The sequence below is a fragment of the Arachis stenosperma genome, chromosome 2, assembly GCF_014773155.1.
Source record: "Arachis stenosperma cultivar V10309 chromosome 2, arast.V10309.gnm1.PFL2, whole genome shotgun sequence".
Lineage (NCBI taxonomy): Eukaryota > Viridiplantae > Streptophyta > Magnoliopsida > Fabales > Fabaceae > Arachis > Arachis stenosperma.
In genome coordinates this window covers 112,623,970-112,646,539 of record NC_080378.1, presented here as the reverse complement: position 1 = coordinate 112,646,539, position 22,570 = coordinate 112,623,970, and the positions used below count along the sequence as shown (strand labels likewise).

The 22,570-nt window shown below is 34.6% G+C and overlaps 5 protein-coding genes and 1 long non-coding RNA gene across 7 annotated transcripts; 4 read left to right on the top strand and 2 right to left on the bottom strand.

Annotated features, from left to right (window-relative positions):
• Positions 1-1,846: 1,846 nt before the first annotated feature.
• Positions 1,847-4,993, top strand: LOC130957649 (probable leucine-rich repeat receptor-like protein kinase At1g35710). Its single transcript, XM_057884502.1, has 2 exons — positions 1,847-4,275; positions 4,376-4,993. The coding sequence occupies exons 1-2, from the start codon at positions 1,881-1,883 to the stop codon at positions 4,750-4,752; spliced, it is 2,772 nt and encodes a 923-aa protein (XP_057740485.1). The 5' UTR covers positions 1,847-1,880; the 3' UTR covers positions 4,753-4,993.
• A 2,513-nt stretch (positions 4,994-7,506) lies between these two features.
• LOC130960821 (uncharacterized) lies at positions 7,507-10,774 on the top strand. The gene is made up of 4 exons (XM_057886299.1): positions 7,507-9,139; positions 9,435-9,582; positions 10,210-10,299; positions 10,533-10,774. The coding sequence occupies exons 1-4, from the start codon at positions 8,061-8,063 to the stop codon at positions 10,536-10,538; spliced, it is 1,323 nt and encodes a 440-aa protein (XP_057742282.1). The 5' UTR covers positions 7,507-8,060; the 3' UTR covers positions 10,539-10,774.
• A 365-nt stretch (positions 10,775-11,139) lies between these two features.
• LOC130963468 (MDIS1-interacting receptor like kinase 2-like) lies at positions 11,140-14,617 on the bottom strand. Its single transcript, XM_057889579.1, has 3 exons — positions 14,369-14,617; positions 11,564-13,346; positions 11,140-11,486 (listed from the first exon to the last, which is right to left on the bottom strand). Exons 1-3 carry the CDS (start codon positions 14,615-14,617, stop codon positions 11,140-11,142), a joined length of 2,379 nt encoding a protein of 792 aa, XP_057745562.1.
• LOC130963467 (MDIS1-interacting receptor like kinase 2-like) lies at positions 14,232-15,545 on the bottom strand (the record flags this gene model as incomplete). Its single annotated transcript, XM_057889578.1, has 2 exons — positions 14,232-14,691; positions 14,774-15,545. Coding segments are annotated over 2 exons (825 nt in total), but the record flags the coding sequence as incomplete, so codon positions are not given.
• A 540-nt stretch (positions 15,546-16,085) lies between these two features.
• On the top strand, positions 16,086-17,752 carry LOC130961882 (uncharacterized). Of its 2 annotated transcripts, none has more exons than XR_009079649.1 (4): positions 16,086-16,412; positions 16,605-16,676; positions 17,047-17,223; positions 17,478-17,752. It is a non-coding gene; the product is annotated as an uncharacterized LOC130961882 (long non-coding RNA). The 2 variants fall into 2 exon arrangements; XR_009079648.1 differs by having other exon boundaries at positions 16,088-16,412; positions 17,059-17,223.
• A 2,152-nt stretch (positions 17,753-19,904) lies between these two features.
• On the top strand, positions 19,905-22,570 carry LOC130963466 (probable leucine-rich repeat receptor-like protein kinase At1g35710). The gene is made up of 3 exons (XM_057889577.1): positions 19,905-20,619; positions 21,382-22,038; positions 22,124-22,570. Exons 1-3 carry the CDS (start codon positions 19,905-19,907, stop codon positions 22,498-22,500), a joined length of 1,749 nt encoding a protein of 582 aa, XP_057745560.1. The 3' UTR covers positions 22,501-22,570.

Below are 22,570 nucleotides of genomic sequence, written 5' to 3'. Positions count from 1 at the left end.
AGATACAAGAAATACTACTACATGATAATAATTGTTGTGGCAACATTTTAGCGTAACAAATTATCTACTTCAAAAATCAAAACAGATACATCGGCTTGTGTCATCTAATTTGATGAAATCTCAATCCATGAATTGATGACTCAACATATATAATCTGATTGAATTCAAAGGGACATAGCAATATAGCATGTGCTCTTTTCCACATGTGTAATCCTTCCACTCCACGTCTCCAACTAGTCTTCATCGATACGTCATCACCACTGGCAATATTTGTGGACCTCGGAGTTATTAACATGCTTGTGTGTATGTAATGTTTTACTTTGTGTATTTTCTTTTTTTTCCCCTTATATTAAATTGATTTTATTGAAAGAGTATTCAACATATTAGTAATTCTATTAGATTTTAAAATAGTGGGATAAAATTACATCGGTAATTCTAACATGACTTTTAGTTAACTAAGTTGAGTTGATTTAGTAGTTAGTTTATTAGTCTATTTAAATAAGTATGTGATAGTCAAATAATTTGACTTTTAAAAAAATACTTTTCTAAGAAATGAATGATATTTTCACTTTAAAAAAGATATCAATTTAACAAAATATGCTCTAATATTTTGTTTGAAGGACGGCAAGATTTCCAACAAAAAAAATATCCATTTTAACTCGTGTTTTTTAACATTATGAGACTAATTAGTTTTTATGCTAATGATTTTTCTCCCGAACATGTTTATGTGATATGTTAATTACTAATATATCTTTTATTTAATTTTTTTAAGTAAAAATAATTTAAAAATCACTAATATTTCTCATTTTTACACCATAAATTTAGCCAATATATTTAAAAAAGATGACAAAAAATATTAAAAAAACCCTAAACAACCCTAATAATTGCCCAAAACACGAAACTCCGACAAAAAAAATCTATCAATCCTAAATGACTCTTAATGGATAAATCAACAGTTCAACATGTAATATAAGTTAATTCTTTAATACATAGAAAAAATATTGATAGCGGAGCTAATCTGTCTCACAAGAATAAAAATCAAAGACCAGAAAAAGTATTTTTTTATTGAGGATCTCGTTGTCTTTCGAGACAATTGTCAATGATCATTTTTTTTTCTATTTTTATAAATGACAAATAATTTATATATTTAATTTAATTTTGTTGCTGAAATATTTGAAAAAAATATTTAAAAGTACATCATAAAAAATACAGAAAAAAAATTGATCTCTAGGTCATGTTTCTACTTTTTTTTAATACTTTGTATTCACATAAAAAAATACTTAAAACTTAAAAAATATTCAATTAGAATAAAATTACTAAATAAAGAATAAAAAGATTTCCTTTTTTTTTATAAATATACTTGAAAAAAAATTATATCAAAATTTGATCACTAGAATTTTTTAAAGTATATCTCTCTATATATTTAATACATTTTGTCAAATTAAGATCGTTTTCAGAGGACGAAAATTTCATTTCTTTCTTTCTAATACCACTTTGACTTTATCAAAAACTTAATGATTTGAAGGCTAAAATAGTAATTTAGTCGTTTGAAAAAACAATACAATATATGTTTGTTCAAATTCCATTGGAGCTAGGAAGAATTTTAGAACACGGATGTATAACAGAAGGTGCATACAAATACAATTCAAGAAATCAAGAACAGGCACTGGTCACATATATCATTGTCCGAATTTCCACGTAGAAGCTATACTCTACCTAGCTATATTCTGACTTTTAAGGTTTGAAACATGTTCATTCAACAATGTAACACTTAAAATTATAACATATAATTACATAGATTTGGACTCATATATTATTATATTACATATTACACATAAGATGATGATTCACACACCCTGATCACTATAGTTGCAGAAACCATGGTTATACCCACTTCCTTTTTTATATCAGTTCTTCTTCTCTTTGCCATAAATCCCATAACTGAAGCTGGAACTCACAGAAAAGTAGTAGTATCCAAATTGTCACACTTAGATGAAGAAGCAAATGCTTTGATTTTGAGTGGTTGGTGGAGTAACCAACACAATATTTCAAACCGTTGCAGCTGGCCTGGTATTCACTGCAACAATGCTGGAAGCATCACAGAAATTACTTCTCCTCCAAGGAAGAATTATGACAGCTCTCTCGCGACACAGGGCCGGTCGACAGGCATCGATTTTTCTGTCTTTTTGAATCTTGTCCACCTTGATCTCAGTGAAATGGGGTTGTATGGATTCCCAAAGGGGCTAAGTAGTCTCAACAAGCTGAAGTTTCTGAACCTATCTCATAACAAGCTTAAAGATGAACCAGGTTCTCCTTCTTCATTGGCAAATCTAACTCAACTTCTTGTGCTTGATATTTCTTACAATTTCATTGGTGGTCAAATTCCTAATGAATTCAGCAGGCTAGAGAGGCTTGTCACATTGGATTTGAGTTCAAACTTGTTCAGTGGAACCATTCCTTTAATCTTCAGTCATATGTCCAATCTCATCTACATGAACCTTTCTAGCAATCAACTAACTGGTGACCTTCCTGCTACAACATATGCAAATCTCACCAAGTTAGAGAATCTTGACCTTTCCCAAAACGGCTTTAGTGGTCTCATCCCTCAAGAAATAGGGAATTTAACAAATTTGTTAACCTTAGACCTTAGTTTAAACAACTTGGTTGGTCCAATACCTCACCAAATAGGGTACTTGAACCGTTTGACAAGTCTCCACCTTAATTCAAATTCCATTAATGGTTCTATACCTTCAAGTTTAGGACTTTTAACCCAGTTGGAAGTGTTGACTATCAAAAACAATGAAGTAGGTGGATCTATCCCCAGTGAATTAGAGAACTTGGTTCATCTTAAAGTTTTAGATCTTTCATATAATGAAATCTTGGGTGTTATACCAAAATGGATATCTAACCTGACACAATTAGATGATATAAGACTTTCAGGGAATCAAATTTGTGGTTATATCCCATCTACTATACTTGTTCATATCAGTCATGTGGATCTCAGCACAAACAAGTTAATTGGAAGCATTCCCTTTCAGATTGGTAATCTTTCATATCTAGATGTTAGCTACAACAACCTTGCTGGTCCAATTCCTGAGCAAATAGGGTACTCGAACCGGTTGACGTATCTCCACCTTGATTCAAATTGTTTCACTGGTTCTATACCTTCAAGTATAGGACTTCTAACAGAAATGATAATGCTCACTATGGGACACAACAAGATAAATGGTAGTATCCCCATAGAAATAGAGAATTTGTTGCAGTTAGAAGCTTTGGATCTTTCTACTAATAGACTTTCTGGTGTTATCCCATCTGGTCTCTTTGTTCACCTTACATTTGTAGATCTCAGCATTAACAATTTGAGTGGAAGCATTCCTTCTCTAATTGGCAAAAGTGTTAATCATTTAGACCTTAGTTACAACAATCTCAGTGGCAACATACCTGAGGGGCTAGATTCTGTGCAATTCTACAATTTAGAGTGCAATCCTTTTCTCAATGGAGATTACCACAATTGTCAATCAGAAAACCTTAATAATGATCATGATAAAAGTTTAAGTACTTTGGGTTTGGTTTTGATAATTGTGGCCAGTATTCTTGTTTCTTTTGGCTCCATAGGGATTGGAATTTGTGTTCTATTTGCCAGGCATCGCCGTCGCAGACTAAAAAGCAAGGCAGCAAAGCATGGAGACTTGTTCTCAATTTGGGAATATGATGGCAAAATTGCATTTGAGGACATTGTTGAAGCTACAGAGGACTTTGATATCAGATATTGCATTGGAACTGGTGCTTATGGTAGTGTCTACAAAGCAGAACTTCCGAGTGGCAAAACCATTGCATTGAAGAAGCTTCACAAAACAGAATCAGAAAATCCATCTTTTTACAAGAGCTTCTGCAAGGAGGTTGAGGTCTTGACAGAGATTCGCCACCGGAACATCATTAGGCTTTATGGCTATTGCTTGCATAACAGATGCATGTTTTTGGTGTATGAATACTTGGAAAGAGGAAGCTTGTTCTGTAACTTGGCCAATGAGATAGAAGCTCAAGAGTTGAATTGGAGCAAGAGGGTGAACATCATTAAAGGGACATCATATGCTCTTGCTTACATGCATCATCATTGTACTCCTCCTATTGTTCATCGTGACATTACCACCAGTAATATACTGCTGAATTCAGAGTTGGATGCTTGTGTATCAGATTTTGGCACAGCTAGACTTCTTGATACTGATTCATCTAACCAAACTATTCTAGTTGGTACTTATGGATATATTGCTCCAGGTAAATTTAAATTCTAATTCTCTTCATATAGCTTCTAAAAATGGTAAAATTTGATGTTATTTGCATACTAACCTATGTAATATTTGGTTACATTATGTAGAATTGGCTTACACCATAAATGTGACTACAAAATGTGATGTATATAGTTTTGGAGTGGTGGCTTTAGAAACAATGATGGGGCATCATCCAGGAGAATTCATTTCCCGTCTGTCAAAGCCATCTACTCAGAACTTAATGGTGAAAGATGTATTGGATTCAAGGATTCCTCTCCCAATTCTTAAGAAAGATATGCAAGATGTTGTGCTTGTTATGACACTAGCATTGGCATGCCTCTCTTCTGATCCAAAATCTAGACCATCAATGGAGGATGTGGCTAATGATTTTTTGGCTTCTAATTCACCAATACATTTCTCTTTCTCTGATGTTTCAATCTACCAATTGATGAATCAAGAAATATATGTCATAGGTAAAAATTAGGACAACTGTGATTGTACTCTCTTATGCATGTCATCATATTTCTGTAAAGTAGTAATGCATTTATTAGCCCTCTTGGTCCTAAAAGTCAAAATTGTGCATATAGGGCTTTCCCTCTCACTCTCAAACTCACAGTCCAATTTAGTTGATAATTTTGTCCTGAATTGCATTTCAATTTTTATTGACAGCTAAGAGTTATAAAAATCAGTTATGTTAGTTATTACAGTTAGGCTATCCATGTATATATGGCAGTTGTGTAACTAAGAATAAACAAGAATCTCATAATTCAATACTCATTCATTCTGATTCCTCAATACTCTTCTTTCTTTCTTTCTTTCTTTCTTTCTTTCTTTCTTTCTTCCCTGCATCATGGCGTTGATACTCTCTGGGTCATCAGCCACAACCAAACCTGAGCTTGTTCCCCTTACCGAAAAACTCAATGATGATAACTTCATCACTTGGAAGCATCTTGCATGGCTTACTATTCAGATTTTGGGCATGGAACATCATCTAGATGCATCCAAAACTCCAAAAGCTCCACAAGAATCTGCAGCCTATGAAGAGTGGCGGCAGAATGATCTTGCACTAACCACATGGCTTCGGGCTTCCATGTCCACTACCTTCAAGAACAAGGTAGTTCACTGCACTAATTTTTCTGATGCTTGGTTCACCATTATCAATTACTTCTCCGTCACGTCAAAGATTAGGATTTGGAGACTCAAATCACAGCCCAAATCCATCAAGAAAACTGGTTCCATTGCGGATTATCTTGCTCAAATTCGCAACTTAGCTGATTCCCTTCTTGCAGTTGGATATCAAGTACAAGATGAGGATCACATCCAAGTTATCTTAGATGGATTAACTGTGGAATATAGTAACTACATCACTGTTGTGATGTTAAGGATGGAAACCTTCTCAGTAAGTGAGGCAGAGGCCTTTCTCCTTCAATATGAAGGCATGCTAGAGCGGTTTAAGAATCAAGCTAAGGATGGTGGTGCTAGGAGAGGACACAGAGGCCGGTTTCAAAGAGGAGGACGATCTTCTTGGAATAATTCGAGGACTCTTTGCCAAATTTGTGGTGGAAATGGTCATGTGGCTTTGACCAACAATATCAACCTGGTTTGGGATCTTCCTCAGCATCACCTCAAATTTCTTGGTATCCTGATTCGGGTGCTAGCCACCATGTTACCACTGATCATCTATTGATCATGTATATGTAGGTAATGGTACAGGTATCCCTATTAAAAACCATGGCTTTTCTATTTTGATTGATAAAAGAATAATGATAGCTTTAAACTGCTTAATTTGCTGCATGTTCATCAAATAGCAGGGACAATAATGTCTTTTTTGAATTTTGGCCTAAACAATGTCTTGTTCGTGATCAGGTTTCTCGAAAACTCCTTCTCCAGGGCACCACTGGGGGAGGAATTTATGCTTTTGATCACCTAGTTGTCCCTAAGAGTGTTCTCTTGCTAAGAAAATACTCTAAGTGTTTGTCTTGTGCATTGAATTCTGCTCCTTGTAATAATTGTACTCTTACTCATGCAGATACCTCACCTATTAGGTGTTCTGATTCTCATATTGCAAAGCCAGTTACTTGTAAATTTGTAATGCTTCAAATCTTTCTATGAATTAATAGGTTGCCCACTGCTACTCTTGAGTTTTTATCACCATTTGAAAAACTATTTCAGAAGAAGCCAGATTATTCAATGCTAAAAATATTTGATTTGTGCTTGCTTTCCTTTTCTAAGACCATACAATAAACAAAATTGGACTATAAATCTGAAAAATATATATATTTGTCAAGATATGTGATCTTTGATGAGAATATCTTCCCTTATTCAGATTTATTTCTCTCTAATACTCATTCTGTTATGACCTTGCCAATTGTTCCTGAACAATTGACTACTAATCTCTGAACCAGCTTCATCACACTCACCAATCACAGAACTTCCTAGTGATTGTCCTTCTCATTCTTTAACAGCACTTGACTAGGCTCAAACTCAGATAACTATTAGTGTATTGAGATTTGCTTACCTCCTATTCCTCATACAACTTCTAATTCACACTCTATTATCACAACATCAGAATCAGGAAACCAAAAACCAAGAACCTTTACTGTTTCTATTACCTGGGAGAGGTACTTTTCAACTAAGGTAATTAGCCATAGTTTAAAGAAATTTAACATTCAGTTATAATTTACAAGAAGCCTTAGACCAAGAAGCCCATGCTATGCTTTCAATTAGTGAACTGTGGAGTAACCAACATAATAATGTCTCAAACCTATCTTACAACAGTTTTGAAGGGATCTTTCTTGTAATAATATTTGAAATGATTCATCTGAAATAATTAGATCTTTCTCGTAAGAAGATTTTTGGTAATATACAAGAAGGGATCTCTGCTTTAACTGATATAAGACTTCAAAGGAATCAAATTAGTGGTCCCAAATTGGCAACACTCGTTTGTTTCTAGACCTTAGGTACAATATCTCAATGGCAAAATACCCAAAGGGCGAAACACACTACAGTTTAGATTGCAATCACTTTCTTGATAGAGATTATGACTGTCCTGACTCTCAAGAAGTTATCATTTATCTTTGTTGAGTTTGAAGAACTAAAATATTGTTAAGATGATGACTAAATATTATTAGATTGGAAAATTATCCAATTGTTTGTGTGATTAGTTTTGTTTAGTATAAAAGAAATTAATTAAATCATACTGGTCTAAGAAAAGTCACCAAAAAAAAATACTGGTCTAAGAAACATGTAAAACAGGCCACACACACAATCATGGCCCAAGGAGTTATTTGCTCCATCACAAAAGTGTCTTATCAAATACAAAAACAAGCCTTTAGCGAAATGTAGGGAAAGAAAGAAATTGGTCCACATCCAAACACAAGCCCAAAATAGTGGTTCATTTCCAAATTCATTCTTTCACTTAGTTGCTAACTAGATAACTCAATTTCATTTCATTTGAACCACATCAAGTCACACACCATCGAACCAAAACTCTCTCTTCTTTCTCTTTTCTTTTCTTTCACATCACATCAAGTAAACTCTTTGAAATAAGAAGAAAGGAAAAGGAAATCCTGAAGTTAGGGCAAATTGAAGAACAAAAAGGAGGTCTCCATTTTCAAGCAACGAAGAGAAGGTTAAAGAAGCTAGGACAAAAGGCAAAATCAAATCAGAAGGGCAAATCACAAAAAGCATTTCCACATTTGTGATTCATCAAAGAAGTGTTGAAGAAATCATCTAGGTTACAAGCACCGATTTGAAAAATAAAAAAAGTAAATATAAAGATACTCTGCTGTGATGGTGAACAAGCTTGGAGGAAAGATTCTGATGGCGAATACTGTTGGTTCCAACACAGAAGCTTACACACTGAGACAATCCAACAGACCTCCATTTTTTAATGGAAAATATTACAACTACTGGAAAGAAAGAATGAAATTTTTTGTTCAGTCAGTGGATTACAACCTCTGGAAGATAATCATGAATGGTCCTCAAATTCCTACTAAAACTGGCGTTGATGGTGTTGTCACTCTCAAAACTGAAGGAGAATGGAATGAAGATGACACAAAGAAAGTGGAGCTCAATGCTAAGGCGGTCAATATGCTATACTGTGCAATCAGCTTGGAAGAATATCGGAAGATTTTAAGATGCAAAACAGCAAAAGAAATCTGGGATAAGCTCCAAATTATACATGAGGGCACTACACAAGTAATGGAAATGAGGATTGACATGTTGAGGAAAGAATATGAGATGTTCTCTATGAAGGAAAGAGAATCAATTAATGACATGTTTGAGAGATTTTCTATCATCATTAATAGCTTGGATGCTATGGAGATTACTCATTCCGAAGAAATGCTGGTGAGGAAGGTCCTAAGAAGCTTAACAAAAGAGTGGAAAACTAAAGTTACTGTTATTTCTAAAAGCAGTAACTTAAGTCAAATGACCTATGATGAGTTGAGAGAAAAGTTACTAGCATATGAAATCATTCACATAAAAAATGATACAAAAAAGAAAGGAGTGAATCTTAAATCTTATAATGAATCATTGGATGATGAATCCAGTGACTTGTTATCAGATGACGACTTTGTGGTTTTTGTTAGGGAACTCAAAAAGATGGTGAGACTCAAAGAAAAAAACAAAGGAGGCAACTCAAAGGAATCAAAAAAGGACAAGGTCATTTGTCGCAACTGCATAGAAGTTGAACACTACAAATATGACTGTCCAAGGCTGAAGAAAGAAGATAAGTCACGGAAGGACAAGAAGAAGGGACTTAAGCCTATTGCTTCTTTTGATATGAGGAACGACAGGGATAGAACAAGAGGCTGTGACGGTGGTGGCAGCTTTGGGAAGGATAAAATTGACGCTCTTAGTAGGCTCCTGTAAGCACTACTTCGCTCTGTTCTCATTATTTTCTCTCAATTTTTGTTTTTGTGGGACAGTTCTTGATTTCTTGTAATTTTAGTCAATCAAAACAGGTTTCTTAGAAAATTTAATGTACTTTATCTTTCTAATAGAATGAACTATTTTATAAAGTGTAAAGTATCTTGTGTAAACAACTGCTTATAGGAAAATAGTATGGCATGGTTTTTGTAATGTACTAATATTATATATCACCCTTTTTCTTTCAAGGACAAAGTCAGTGATTTTTTTATGTTTCTCTGATAATACCTGCAGGACGAGGATTTTGCGTCATATGGCATCTGAATTGAACTTAGATATGCAAATTGATGGTTATGTCAAGGTTAATGATCTGCTAAAGTTGAATATGAAGACATTTGCTAATATTCCATTAAGATCCCACAATATTGATGATGTTAGGGAGGTCAGTTTATTCCTATATTTTTTGTTTCCTTGTTTGTTATGTGTTATCATTGCCATTTCTATTGTAAGTTAGATTATTGTGTTGCATTTCTGAGAAGCATTTAGCTTGGGGAAAATAGCAAAACAGAAAATAGACACATTATAGATGGTATTGTATTGGGTCTATTGACATTTTCAACTTGTAATTCAATTTAGACCTCTATTCCTGTTATCCTGTATCAGCTTTATAGAGTTTCCCTTTCTATATCTTTTGTTGCAGAGTGATACTAGTTTGATCCTGTAAAAGCAGTCACAATATGGTTTTCAGAATTTCTTGATCCATCTCTTTGCAACTAACACTATTATAAATCAATAGTTGAATGAATTGGATAGGATTGACATGCTGATTGTAGCTGGTCATGTCTAGCCCACTCTTTCTTTACTTACTGCCACATAATATCTGTGGCTTATCTTTTTTCATGAATTGTTATTGTATCCATAACCTCTTTTATCCGTAAACTCTATTTATGTGCTATTTATTTGCTTTTGTTTAGTCACTGAAGTAAAGATTTTGATGTCTTCCATTTTCATATGTATTAAGTATTAACTGAAGACCTTTTATTCTAATTGATCTCATGTTTATTGTCAGGCTGTTCGAAAGGATAATAAGCAGCGCTTCAGCCTTATAGAAGAAAATGGGGAGCTACTTATTCGAGCTAACCAAGGCCATACAATAATGGTAAACTATTCTGTTTTAGTTGAATGTTGAAACGTGTAAATTGCTTTAATTTTGAAGCACTTGCTTGGACCATTTTACTCATTTCTTGAGGATATCTTTTCTATTGAATAACTACATCTACCATCCTCTTTAGTTTTAGTTATTCCCTTGTATGCAACTATTTCTAGTTAAGTTTGATTTACTTGGTTTTTTTGTCCTTGATTTCTTACATAGTTTTCTATACTGATTCCCAGGTATGAGGCGAGATGTAAATGTTCTGATCTTTTTAGATGTTAGAAAAGCATTGGAGGGTATGATGATATTCCAAACACAATTCTTGAAATGTTGAACTTCTCAGTTGTTTGTTGATTATTAGTAACTAAGATATACTCTTTTTACAATCTTATTGCAGAAGGTATGAAACTGTCATTGTTTCTTCTGCATAGGTGTTTTATACACTTGTTAAATTTAAAACAAAATGGTTAAGTCTAACTCATCCTATGAATTGTTAATGAAGGTTTTCCGAAGTTTGAAGTTTTTGCATGCTCTATATATTAGACCAAGAAAAATGTCTAATGTTGAAGTCAGGTAGGTGGATGATCCATAAACTTTCTATTTGAAAGCCCTACATGATATTGGTTACCATTAAGATTTAGTCATTTGAGTGAGCAAACTGCATAATTTGAAAGGCAATGCTACAAGTGATAAAAATATAATACAAGGCCAAAAATACATAAAAATATTTGAACTGGAAGACATACTGAGTTGAATACAAAACAGAAGATGACTTTCATAAATGAAATTAGGAAAATTACAAAGAAAATATGATTAGGGAAAAAAAAAAGGGAAGAAAAAGCTCTCCTAAGTTTTACCTATTGCATATATTTCTTGATTCACAAGTTGGTGGATTGAAATGCCATCAAAATGCCAAAGCAATGGCGAGTTTGAAAACAAAAGCTCATTAGCTATGTCCTGCATTGAAGGTCGTGCTAATGTTACAACAAGTACAATATCCTGCATGTCTTTTTGAAGAAAAGGCAATCGAATACGTGAATCCAGTATATCTTTGAGCATCATCTTTGGAGCAGATGGTTTTGACACATTGGAAATTAGTTCCTTAGGGTGTTCCCCCATTATTGTTTCCAAAGTCACCACACCAAAACCATAAACATCACATTTTGTTGTCACATTGATGTTATAAGCCATCTCTACAATATGTCCAAACATTAAATAGGTTACTAATGATATTTCAATAATAAATAAGGGAATAAAACTACAGTTTTACCTGGAGCAATGTATCCAGGAGTGCCAGCTAATAGAGTTTGATTAGATGAATCAGAAGAAAGTAGTTTAGGAGTGCCAGCTAATAGAGTTTGATTAGATGAATCAGAAGAAAGTAGTTTAGCTGTCCCAAAATCTGATAGACAAGCCTCTAAATTTGAAGTCAACAAAACATTGGTAATAGTTACATCTCGATGGACAATGGGTGGAGTGCAATGATGGTGCATATGAGTGAGAGCAAGTGCAGTCCCTTTGATAATGTTTACTCTCTTACTCCAGTTCAGCTCTTGAGCTTCTTCATCAATGGCTAGGTTATAGAACAAGCTTCCCTTCTCCATATACTCATACACCAAAAACATACAGCCGTTGTGCAAACAGAAACCATAAAGCCTAATGATGTTGCGGTGGCGGATTTCTGTCAAGACCTTGACCTCATTGCTAAAACTCTTGTAAAATGATGGATTTTCAGACTCTGTATTGCGAAGCTTCTTTAGTGCAACATTTCTGCCACTAGGAAGCTGTGCTTTGTAGACACTTCCATAAGCACCTGTTCCAATGCAATACCTTATATCAAAGTCTTCTGTGGCTTTAATTATGTCTTTAAATGCAATTTTACCATCATAGTTCCAAATTGAAACGAAATCTCCATTGTTCCTTTGATTATCATCTTTGGACTCTTTTTGGAATGGACACCAGAAATCTAGGCATACAAATACTATTGAAATGCATATGCCATATATGATGGACACTATGATTACTGCAAGAATAGGACTTGAGTGATCATGAGTTGCAGAATAGCAAGGGGGATTATTACCAATCAATGAGTCTTTCAGAAAATCACAAAGTTGGTGATCCGAATCAAAGGAATTGTAAGAGATGTTGACGTAGGATACAGAATAGATTCCCACAGGTATGTTTCCGGAGAGGTTATTGTAACTAAGGTCAAGATAAGAAAGATTGCCAATTTGAGAAGGAAGGGATCCACTTATAGAATTATTACTTAGTTGCACATAATTGCAATGGTTTAGAATACCAAATGGAAATGGTCCCTCAAGTCTATTGTTGGAAAGATCTAGTATTGAAAGTCTAGAGAGTTGTCCAATCCAAGATGGTATAACACCAGAAATTCTGTTGTGAGAAAGGTCTAAAACTTCCAGATTGACCAAGTGCTCTAGTTCTATGGGGATGGGACCTTCGATATGGTTCGAACCAAGGGAGAGAAATTTCAATTTATCCAATTGCCCCATAGGGGGAGGGATTGAACAATTGAATGAGTTATTTGAAAGAGACAAATGCTCTAAATGCTTCAAGTTCCCTAAGTCTTTAGGAATGGGATGTTGAAGTTGGTTTGAGTCTAGGGAGAGTTCAACCAAATACTTGAGGTGCCCAAAAGTAGATGGAATAACACCAGTGAGAAAGTTGTTAGAAACATTAAGTGTTATAAGTTGAGTGAGATTTGAGATTGAGGTAGGTAACCCACTTTCAAGATAGTTACAGGAAAGATCAAGGTACATAAGCTTTGTAAGAGTGCTAATTTCAGCAGGAATAATTCCCTTGAGTCTCATGCCACTCAGTTCTAGACGGATCAAATTGGGGAATGCAGTAAAATTGAAGTTCCTCAATTCAGATGGAGGGATAACAAAATAACGCCTTGTTGAAATCTCTATGACACTTGCAGCTTCATTGCACACAATACCAGTCCAGTTACAATGTTTTGAGATGTTGCGACCTTCCGTCCACCCGATATGGAGCAAGGCCTTTTGTTCCTCGTTCAAGGACGACGAATTCTATGCTGCCACCATGGTGTTGGCACTCATAACAGTTAGGAGGACTAATAGAAACAAAGTGGCAACAAAGATATGCCTCATTAGTGTTAGTAAATTGCAACCTGAGTCTTCCATGTGTGTATCTAATTTTCACTGAGTTGTGCTGTATGCTGTACACTCGATTGTTGTCGCACATATATTTATAAGAATTTAATTTTGATGTACTGATATTGTCTGTTCTATATATTTGGCGAAAAGACAAAAGTCAATGACGTGTGTGCCACTTCATTATATGGTTTATGGGTAGAGAAGTTGCTAGGTTCCTTCAGCAATCACTTACGAGAATGACATGACTAAATAAGTAATGTCATTTTCTGTGAATTCCAAGTCTCTCTTTTGGAGATGACTTATGACTTATAGATCAAGGAAATCAAATGTTGAATCAACATAGTAACATAGAATGAACGTGTAAGTCGGGCATTGTCTAATCACATCTACACCAAATCAAACTTAGCGAACGAAATAGTCACCCATTGTTTTCAAAATGGAAAAATACTTTTGTTTTGTAAAACTTAGGAAATCAAAGTTGGGAGAAATGTTAAGACCCTCTCGGTTATTAAATTATATGACTTATTTAGGGAGATTGATCAGTTAGTTAAATGAAAAGTAAGATAAGATTTGATAGTAAAAGAAGTAAAAAGAAATTTGGTTACCTTTAAGAATAACGTAAATCAGACAATTTGATCAATTTAAATAAATTTACATTGAAACCATACCCTTCAACTTGCAGATTAAAAGAATTTATATGTTTATTGACACGTATAAAACTACTTTAAAGTTTAAACTGCAACATATCAAATTAAATTCATATTTTTACTTTCTTTGTGATAAGAACAATGAGGGATGTCATAGTTATAGGCTTAAAATTTTCGATGTTGCATTATTTTGTCACCCACTAAAACTTAAAATTTTCAATCTTAAAACATATGTTACTAAAATACAATCATATGTACATGCTATTGCATCAATTGGTAGATTGAGACATCGTAAAAAGAAAAATTCATTGAAGCCTTGGAAGCTGAAAGCTCATTAGCCACATCCTGCATTGATGGTCTGGATTTTGGGTCAGAGGAGAGGCATGCTAATGCTAGCTTTACAACATGCACAACATCTTGCATATCTTTCCGAGATTTCAGAAGTGGAATCCGCGGATCCAACACATCTTTCACCAATAATTGTTGAGTAGATGGCTTTGACATGGTGGAAATGAATTCTCCTGGGTGATAATCCATCATTGTTTCTAATGCCACCACTCAGAAGCTATAAACATCACATTTTGTTGTCACACTCATGGTGTATGCCAATTCTACATCAAAAACAACCATAGAGAGTTATATAAATGATGATGAGGACAGTGATTTATTTGGATAATTAGAATTAGAAATTACCTGGAGCAACATATCCATAAGTGCCAACTAAAAGAGTTTGGTTAGATGAATCAGGATCAAGAAGTCTTGCTGTGCCGAAATCTGAGACACAAACTTCTAACTCTGAATTCAGCAGAACATTGTTGCTGCTGACATCTCGATGAACAATAGGAGAAGGACAGTGATGATGCATGTGAGCAAGAGCATAAGCGGTCCCTTTGATGATATTCACCCTCTTGCTCCACTTCAACTCTTGTGCTTCCATCTCATCAGCCAAGTTACAGAACAAGCTTCCTCTTTCCAAGTATTCATACACCAAAAACATGCATCTGTTATGCAAACAGTAGCCATAAAGCCTAATGATGTTGCAGTGGCGAATCTCTGTCAAGACCTCAACTTCATTGCAGAAGCTCTTGTAATAGGATGGATTTTCTGATTCTGTTTTGTGAAGCTTCTTCAATGCAACAGTTTTGCCACTTGGAAGTCGTGCTTCGTAGACGCTACCATAAGCGCCGGTTCCAATGCAATATCTGATATCAAAGTCCTCTGTGGCTTCAATGATGTCCTCAAATGCAATTTGACCATCATAGTTCCAAATTGAGAACAAGTCTCCATTTTTTGTGGCCTTATTTTCAAGCTTGCCATGATGCCTGGCACGGAAAATACATATTCCAATCCCAACAGAACCCAATGAAATGGTAACGCAGACCACGAGTATGACCAAAACTAATGATCGACCAGAATGCTTATTATGATGGTCTTCTAATTGATCTTGTGGATCTTCGCAGTCATATTATCCATCAGGAAGAAAGGGATTGTAATCCAGATAACAGAATGGAATAACAAACTCAAGTTCCGGTATATTTTTTATACAAAGATTATTGTAACGAATGTCTAAATATGAAAGGTTTCCAATTTGAGAAGGAATGCTTCCACTTAAATTGTTATGGCTGAGATCCACATAACTAGAGTGAATAAAGATAGAAGATGGGATAACACCAGAAATAGCATTATAAGAAAGATTTAAAACTTCTAGATGCAACAAAAGCTCTATTTCTTTGGGGATACAACCATCTATCCTGTTGGATCCGATGCTGAGCACTTCCAAACGGGTCAAAAGTCCTATATTTGAAGGTATAGAGCCACTAAGCCAATTTGAATGAAGGTGGAGACTTGTCAAACGCTTCAAGTACCCAATTTGCTCAGGAATTGGACCAGACGGGGAATTTGAACTCAGGTCTAAGGTTAATAAATGTAGGGCCTACAAAAAAAAAAGAAGTAGAAAAGATGGGCCAAGCCCATCACTTTTCACTCTTTCCCTTCTGCTCCAACGGCATATATGAAAGCAAAACACACACTTATTTTTTTGTGGCATCACTTCAGAGCAGAATCTTCACCGCCAATGCTTCGTCCCTCTCTCATGTCACTTTACCAATAATTCCTTCCTCCTTCATATCACTATATCACTTCTTTAACAATAATTTCATACACCTGTATTTTAATTAATTTCACTATCTTCTTCTACTCCAATTCTATTACACCCTATCAAGAATGCTCTCTTTTTGTTGGTATTATTCCAAAACTTCATTGAAGTAGCCTAAGCTTGAAAAAGGGAGAAATAACCTTTAATTCAAGTATTACCAATTATTAAGCTATTAAGGTGATTTTTTTAGCTTGATAATTGCCTATATCTTTAATTTTTGTCTTGTTATAATTATGGGCATTGATAAATCCGAAAATTTAGGGTTAGGATAAGATAGAATTTGAGATTATTTGGTATATAGGTTCTATTATATCAATTGATGTTAAGATTAACTTATTAGAGTTATTATTGTTATGTTTGTGGTATTAGATACTCAAAGGAATCGCTCTCCTTGCTTGTTGGAATCTGTGGAGTAGAAATTCCTCTCTTGGATTTTAGTCTGTGAGTAAACTTTGTATCTATAGTTAAATTTTAGCATTCGCATCATTTTTACAACTATTGAAAATAATTTTATAATTTATTATTTAATTATTTACTAACTTAGTTGTTAATATGATGTTTATGTTAAATATTTTTACAAAGAAAATCCCACTTGAGACATGAAATTTTCCGTTGAAATGAATGAAGTGGTTATTTGAGCAATTAACCTATAATGTAAATATTATCTTGCATATACACTTTGAAGGTAAATTCAGTATTGAATTTGAATAAAGTTATTACATGAATTATTACTATTGAATTGATGATGTATTTATTGATTTGTTGACAACCTTAGCTTGATCATAAATTGTATGTCTAAATATTTTGGAAGGCTCTATGACAGAAACTGCAGCTAACGGCAGTAAGCGCTAGACTTGGTGCACCTTGTCAAGTATATATTTGCGTTTTCAGGACCATATGGGATGAAATGGTTCCTGTCTGTTTCATGTCCACAAAATTAGTGGAATATGTCTGTTTCAGAACTCACACGAAGGAAAACAACCCAAGTGTAATTTCTGTCTGTTATTTTGACTTTTCTGGATTAGATAACCTTCCGCGTATATTGTTATAAATAAAGAAGTTTGAATGTTTGATATTTATAATTAATTATCATTGTGTTTGAGAATAATTTTCTCTGTTATTAAAGTGGAATTATTTTAATTAAGAGTTTACTAATTATACAACTGTCTCTTGTGGGGATATAGATGCTCTGCTTACTCACTGAGTTACAAAACTCACTCTGTTGTTCTTTCATTTTTTCAGATATGGGCATTGATCCTAATCCAACTTCATCATTTCCGCTCTAGTTTTGTTTGTGTTGGTGAGCCCTTTACTGTTTAAGGCTTGGTATTTTGTGTAAATAGTTTTAAAGCTCTTTAGACTTGTTAAACTGCTCCATGTGACATAGGCAGGATCCGACTTTAGTGACTTAAGTATGTTGCTTTGTAAATATTCTAGTAGATGAAGCTAATAGACTATGCTTTGCTGTAAATATTTAAGTCGAATTTTATATAAATATGCTGAGTATGTTTTAAACATGAGGTTGAGAATGTGTTGCCTTTTTGTCTAAATGGAAATTCTATTTGTTCTGTTTTCTGTAATATCGATTTCTGAGGCTTGCTTGGGAAGATTTTTCTAAGCGCCAGTCACGGTCAGATTGGGTCGTGACAATAAATTTGTTATTTTCCCTATTTAATGAGGAATGAAGCCACTAAGTTCGTTTTGGGAAAGGTCCAACACAAGAAGTTGAGTTAGATTTGCTAATGTGAAAGGAACCTCGCCAAATAGTAGATTGTTGGAAAGGTTCATGTGTGTGAGACTGCTCATTTGACCAAATATCAATGGAATGCCTTTGCTGAACGCGTTGGCACTCAAGTCCAACGTGACAAGTGTTGGCACTCAAGTCCAACGTGACAAGTCTCTCCGGTTTGCTTAGTTCTTGTGGAATTGTACCATTAATATAATTGTTATTAGAAATGTCCAACACCACAAGTTGAGTTAGATTTGCCAATGTGAAAGGAACCTTACCAATTAGTAGATTGTTGGAAAGGTTCATGTGTGTGAGACTGCTCATTTGACCCAAGATCAATGGAATGCTTCCACGAAAGCTGTTGGCACTCAAATCCAACACAACAAGTTGAGTTAGATTTTCCAACAATGTAAAAGGAACCTCACCTTCAAAATAGTTGTATGATAGGTTGAGATGTTGTAGCTTCATGAGACCACTTAGTTTAGGAAACTCACATAACCTCATTTCACTGAGATCTAGATGGACTAGATTTTGAAACACTGAAAAGTTTAGTTTCAATAAGCAGATTTGTGTCCTGAACACGTTGGTGAAATTACTTGGAATTGGAGGTGAAAGCAATGTTATACTTCCAGCTTTGTTGCAGTTGACTCCGGGCCAGTTGCAACGGTTTGAGACATTATTATGTTGGTTACTCCACAACTCTTTACTAATTGAAAGTATAGCATTGGCTTCTTTATCTAAGGCTGACAATTTGTGAGTTCCAGCAGTAGTGGTGATGCCAACTAAAAACACAAATGATACGAATATCAAAATAATGCAAGTGAAGCTATCGTGTGTGATGAAATAATGATCAGAGTACGAATTTTTCACTTGTTCCACAACTTAAAGCCTCAGGGAAAGTGGAACAAGGCTTTAAGTTTTCTTCAGCGATCAATAATTAAGAGACTTACTAGTAATTAATGTCATTTTCTACAAGTTCAAAGTCTTTCTTTTGGAGATGACCTATGACTTATAGGCCACGGAAATCATAGGTAGAATGAAGTTATCTCTATCAATAAAATCATTTCTTATTCTTGAATAAAATTCTACTATCATGAAAAATAAAATTAGAAAGAATTAAAATAAATTCATCACAGAACTTCCTAGTGATTGATCTTCTCATTCTTTAACAAGACTTGATAAATGTTATAAAATATTTAGAGTCTCTCAAGGGAATAATGGTAAAAAGGATGAGTTATAAAATCAACAATGTAAAACATTGCATGGTAATACTTAAAAATAAGAGAATGAAAAAAATGTTATATAAATTTTTTAACAGAGATACTTAAAACCGTTGCATAATAATCTTTGACATTATATAAATAACTACGAGTCTTAAAATTTTTAGAAATTTACAATATATATTTTTATGCGATTAAACTTTCATTATTTCACAAAATAATTTTCTTTTCATATTTATAATTATGTATTTAAAATTATTTTATAATATTTATTAATCGCTGCTATTATTTATTTGAGTACGTGGGTCTCGTTCTAGTATTATTAATTTGTGGATTAAAATCAATAAAAATATTAGTAGAGCAGTTTGCTAAATTCTTTCATGAATTACTTAAGATTATGACTCTCACAATGCCCTGTTTTTCATGTTCTTCGTTGACGACTTACAAGTTACGGGTCAATGAAACCAAGAGTTGATTCAAGTTCTCACTACATCAAGCTATTAATAAGTTGGTGGTCCTGAACTTTAGCTCCATTAAGATTTAAGAAGAAATTAATAATGTCCAAGTGAAATAGCAAATAAAGTCTGAGTTAGTTGAAACGTGAAACCAATTTCTAGTTTGTAACATTCATTTTTATCTTTCACCAAAAATAACTAAGCTTGAACATATATATGCTTTTTGATATTGAGACTTAGTTGCTGTGGAACTGAACTAGTTTCCATGGCTATATACACTTCAATTTTGATGGTATCAATCCAACTTCTCTTGTGTGCCTCCAGCAATTCCTATACCATTTTACCACCTGGAACTCAAAGAAATGCAACATCCAAAGTGTCACCCTTAGATAAAGAAGCCTATGCTTTGTTTTCTCTTCACTGGTGGAGTATCCAATACAATATCTCAAACCGCTGCAACAATTGGCCTGGTGTTGAGTGCAATGACAATGGAAGCATTACAAAGCTTTCACCTCCAAAAGATTCCACCTATACCTTTAAAAGAGGCCTGTATATTAGGGACATTGATTTCTCAGTCTTTTCAAATCTTGTCCACCTTGATCTCAGTCAAATGGATCTATATGAACTCCCTTTGGGACTAAATAGTCTCAAGAAGCTAATATTACTCAACATATCCTCCAACAATCTTCAAGATGAAATCCCTTTCTCATTAGCAAATTTCCCTCAACTTATGGTGTTTGATGTCTCTAATAACAGTTTTACTGGTCAGATTCCACATGAAATTGGCATGCTGGAGAATCTTGTCACATTGGACTTGAGTTTCAACAAGTTCAGTGGATCCATTCCATTGAGTTTGAGTCATGTGACTAGTCTCAACCACTTGAGGATATCCAATAACCAACTAGATGGTGAGCTTCCAACAACGATTCTAGGTCTTTCTCAGTTGAAGACTGTTGACCTTTCTCGCAATCGTTTTCTTGGTAAGCTCCCTACAACATTTGTAAATAATTCCCAGTTAAGGAATCTAAACCTTTCTGACAATCGAATAGGCGGTTTCATCCCATGTGAAATAGGGAAGTTAGATAATCTGGTGGTTTTAGACCTGAGTTTGAATCAGCTAGCAGGTCCAATTCCTGAGCAAATAGGGTGTCTAAAAAATTTGACAAGTCTCCACCTTGATTCAAATTTGATTAATGGTTCTATACCTTCAAGTATAGGACTTTTAACCCATTTGAAAAAGTTGACACTTGGATTCAACCATATAGATGGGTTGATTCCTGCAGAATTAGAGCATTTGGTCCATCTGAAAGTTTTGGATATTTCAAACAATGCAATTTTTGGTAGTATACCAAAATGGATATCTGCATTAACACAATTAACAGATATAAGGCTTCAGGGGAACCAGCTTTGTGGTGTTATCCCATATGGTATCCTTATTCATAGTATTCATGTGGATCTTAGCCGCAACCATTTAAATGGAAGCATTCCTTCTCAAATTGGCTATAATCTTTCATATCTAGACCTTAATCACAATAACTTGAGTGGCAAGAAACCCAAGGAGCTTGAGTCTATTCGATTCTACTATCTATATTGCAATCCCTTTCTTGATGATGGATATTATGACTGCAGCGATTCACAAGATCAAAGAGATTCTGACCATCATAATAACCATTTCAGTCCATTATCTATGCTTTTGGTTTTGATAATTGTGGGCAGCGTTCTCATTTCTTTTGGCTCCACAGGGATTGGAATTTGTGTTCTCCGTGCCAGGTATCGTCGCAAACACAAAAATAAGGCAGCAAAGCATGGAGATTTATTCTCCATTTGGAACTATAATGGTAAAATTGCATTTGAGGACATCATTGAAGCCACACAGGACTTTGATATCAGATACTGCATTGGAACCGGTGCTTATGGTAGTGTCTACAAAGCGAAACTTCCAAGTGGCAAAACTGTTGCATTGAAGAAGCTTCACAAAACAGAATCAGAAAATCCATCCTATTACAAGAGCTTCTGCAATGAAGTTGAGGTCTTGACAGAGATTCGCCACCGGAACATCATTAGGCTTTATGGCTATTGTTTGCATAACAGATGCATGTTTTTGGTGTATGAATACTTGGAAAGAGGAAGCTTGTTCTGTATCTTGGCCGATGAGATAGAAGCTCAAGAGTTGAATTGGAGCAAGAGGGTGAACATCATTAAAGGGACAGCATATGCTCTTGCTCACATGCATCATCATTGTACTCCTCCTATTGTTCATCGAGATGTCAGCAGCAACAATATTTTGCTCAATTCAGAGTTAGAAGTTTGTGTATCAGATTTTGGCACTGCAAGACTTCTTGATCCTGATTCATCTAATCAAACTCTTCTAGTTGGCACCTATGGATATGTTGCTCCAGGTATTTTTTTTTAGTTTTATACACACTATTTTGTCACAAAATTTATTGCATTAACCTATGTACTTGTTTGGTTGCATTGTTGTAGAATTGGCATACACCATGAGTGTGACTACAAAGTGTGATGTTTACAGTTTTGGAGTGGTGGCTTTAGAAACAATGATGGGACATCATCCAGGAGAATTCATTTCCACTCTGACAAAGCCATCTACTCAACAATTATTGGTGAAAGATGTGTTGGATCCACGGATTCCACTTCCGAAATCTCGGAAAGATATGCAAGATGTTGTGCATGTTGTAAAGCTAGCATTAGCATGCCTCTCCTCTGATCCAAAATCCAGACCATCAATGCAAGTTGTGGCCAATGAGTTTTTGGCTTCTAAGGCACCAATACATGTCTCTTTCTCTGATGTCTCAATGTACCAATTGATGAATCAAGAAGTATATGTCATAGATAAAAATTAGGACAAGCTATTATTGTATTCTCTAAATTGAGATGAATTTAGGTGCAGGTAGTTTTGCATGAAAATTCAGT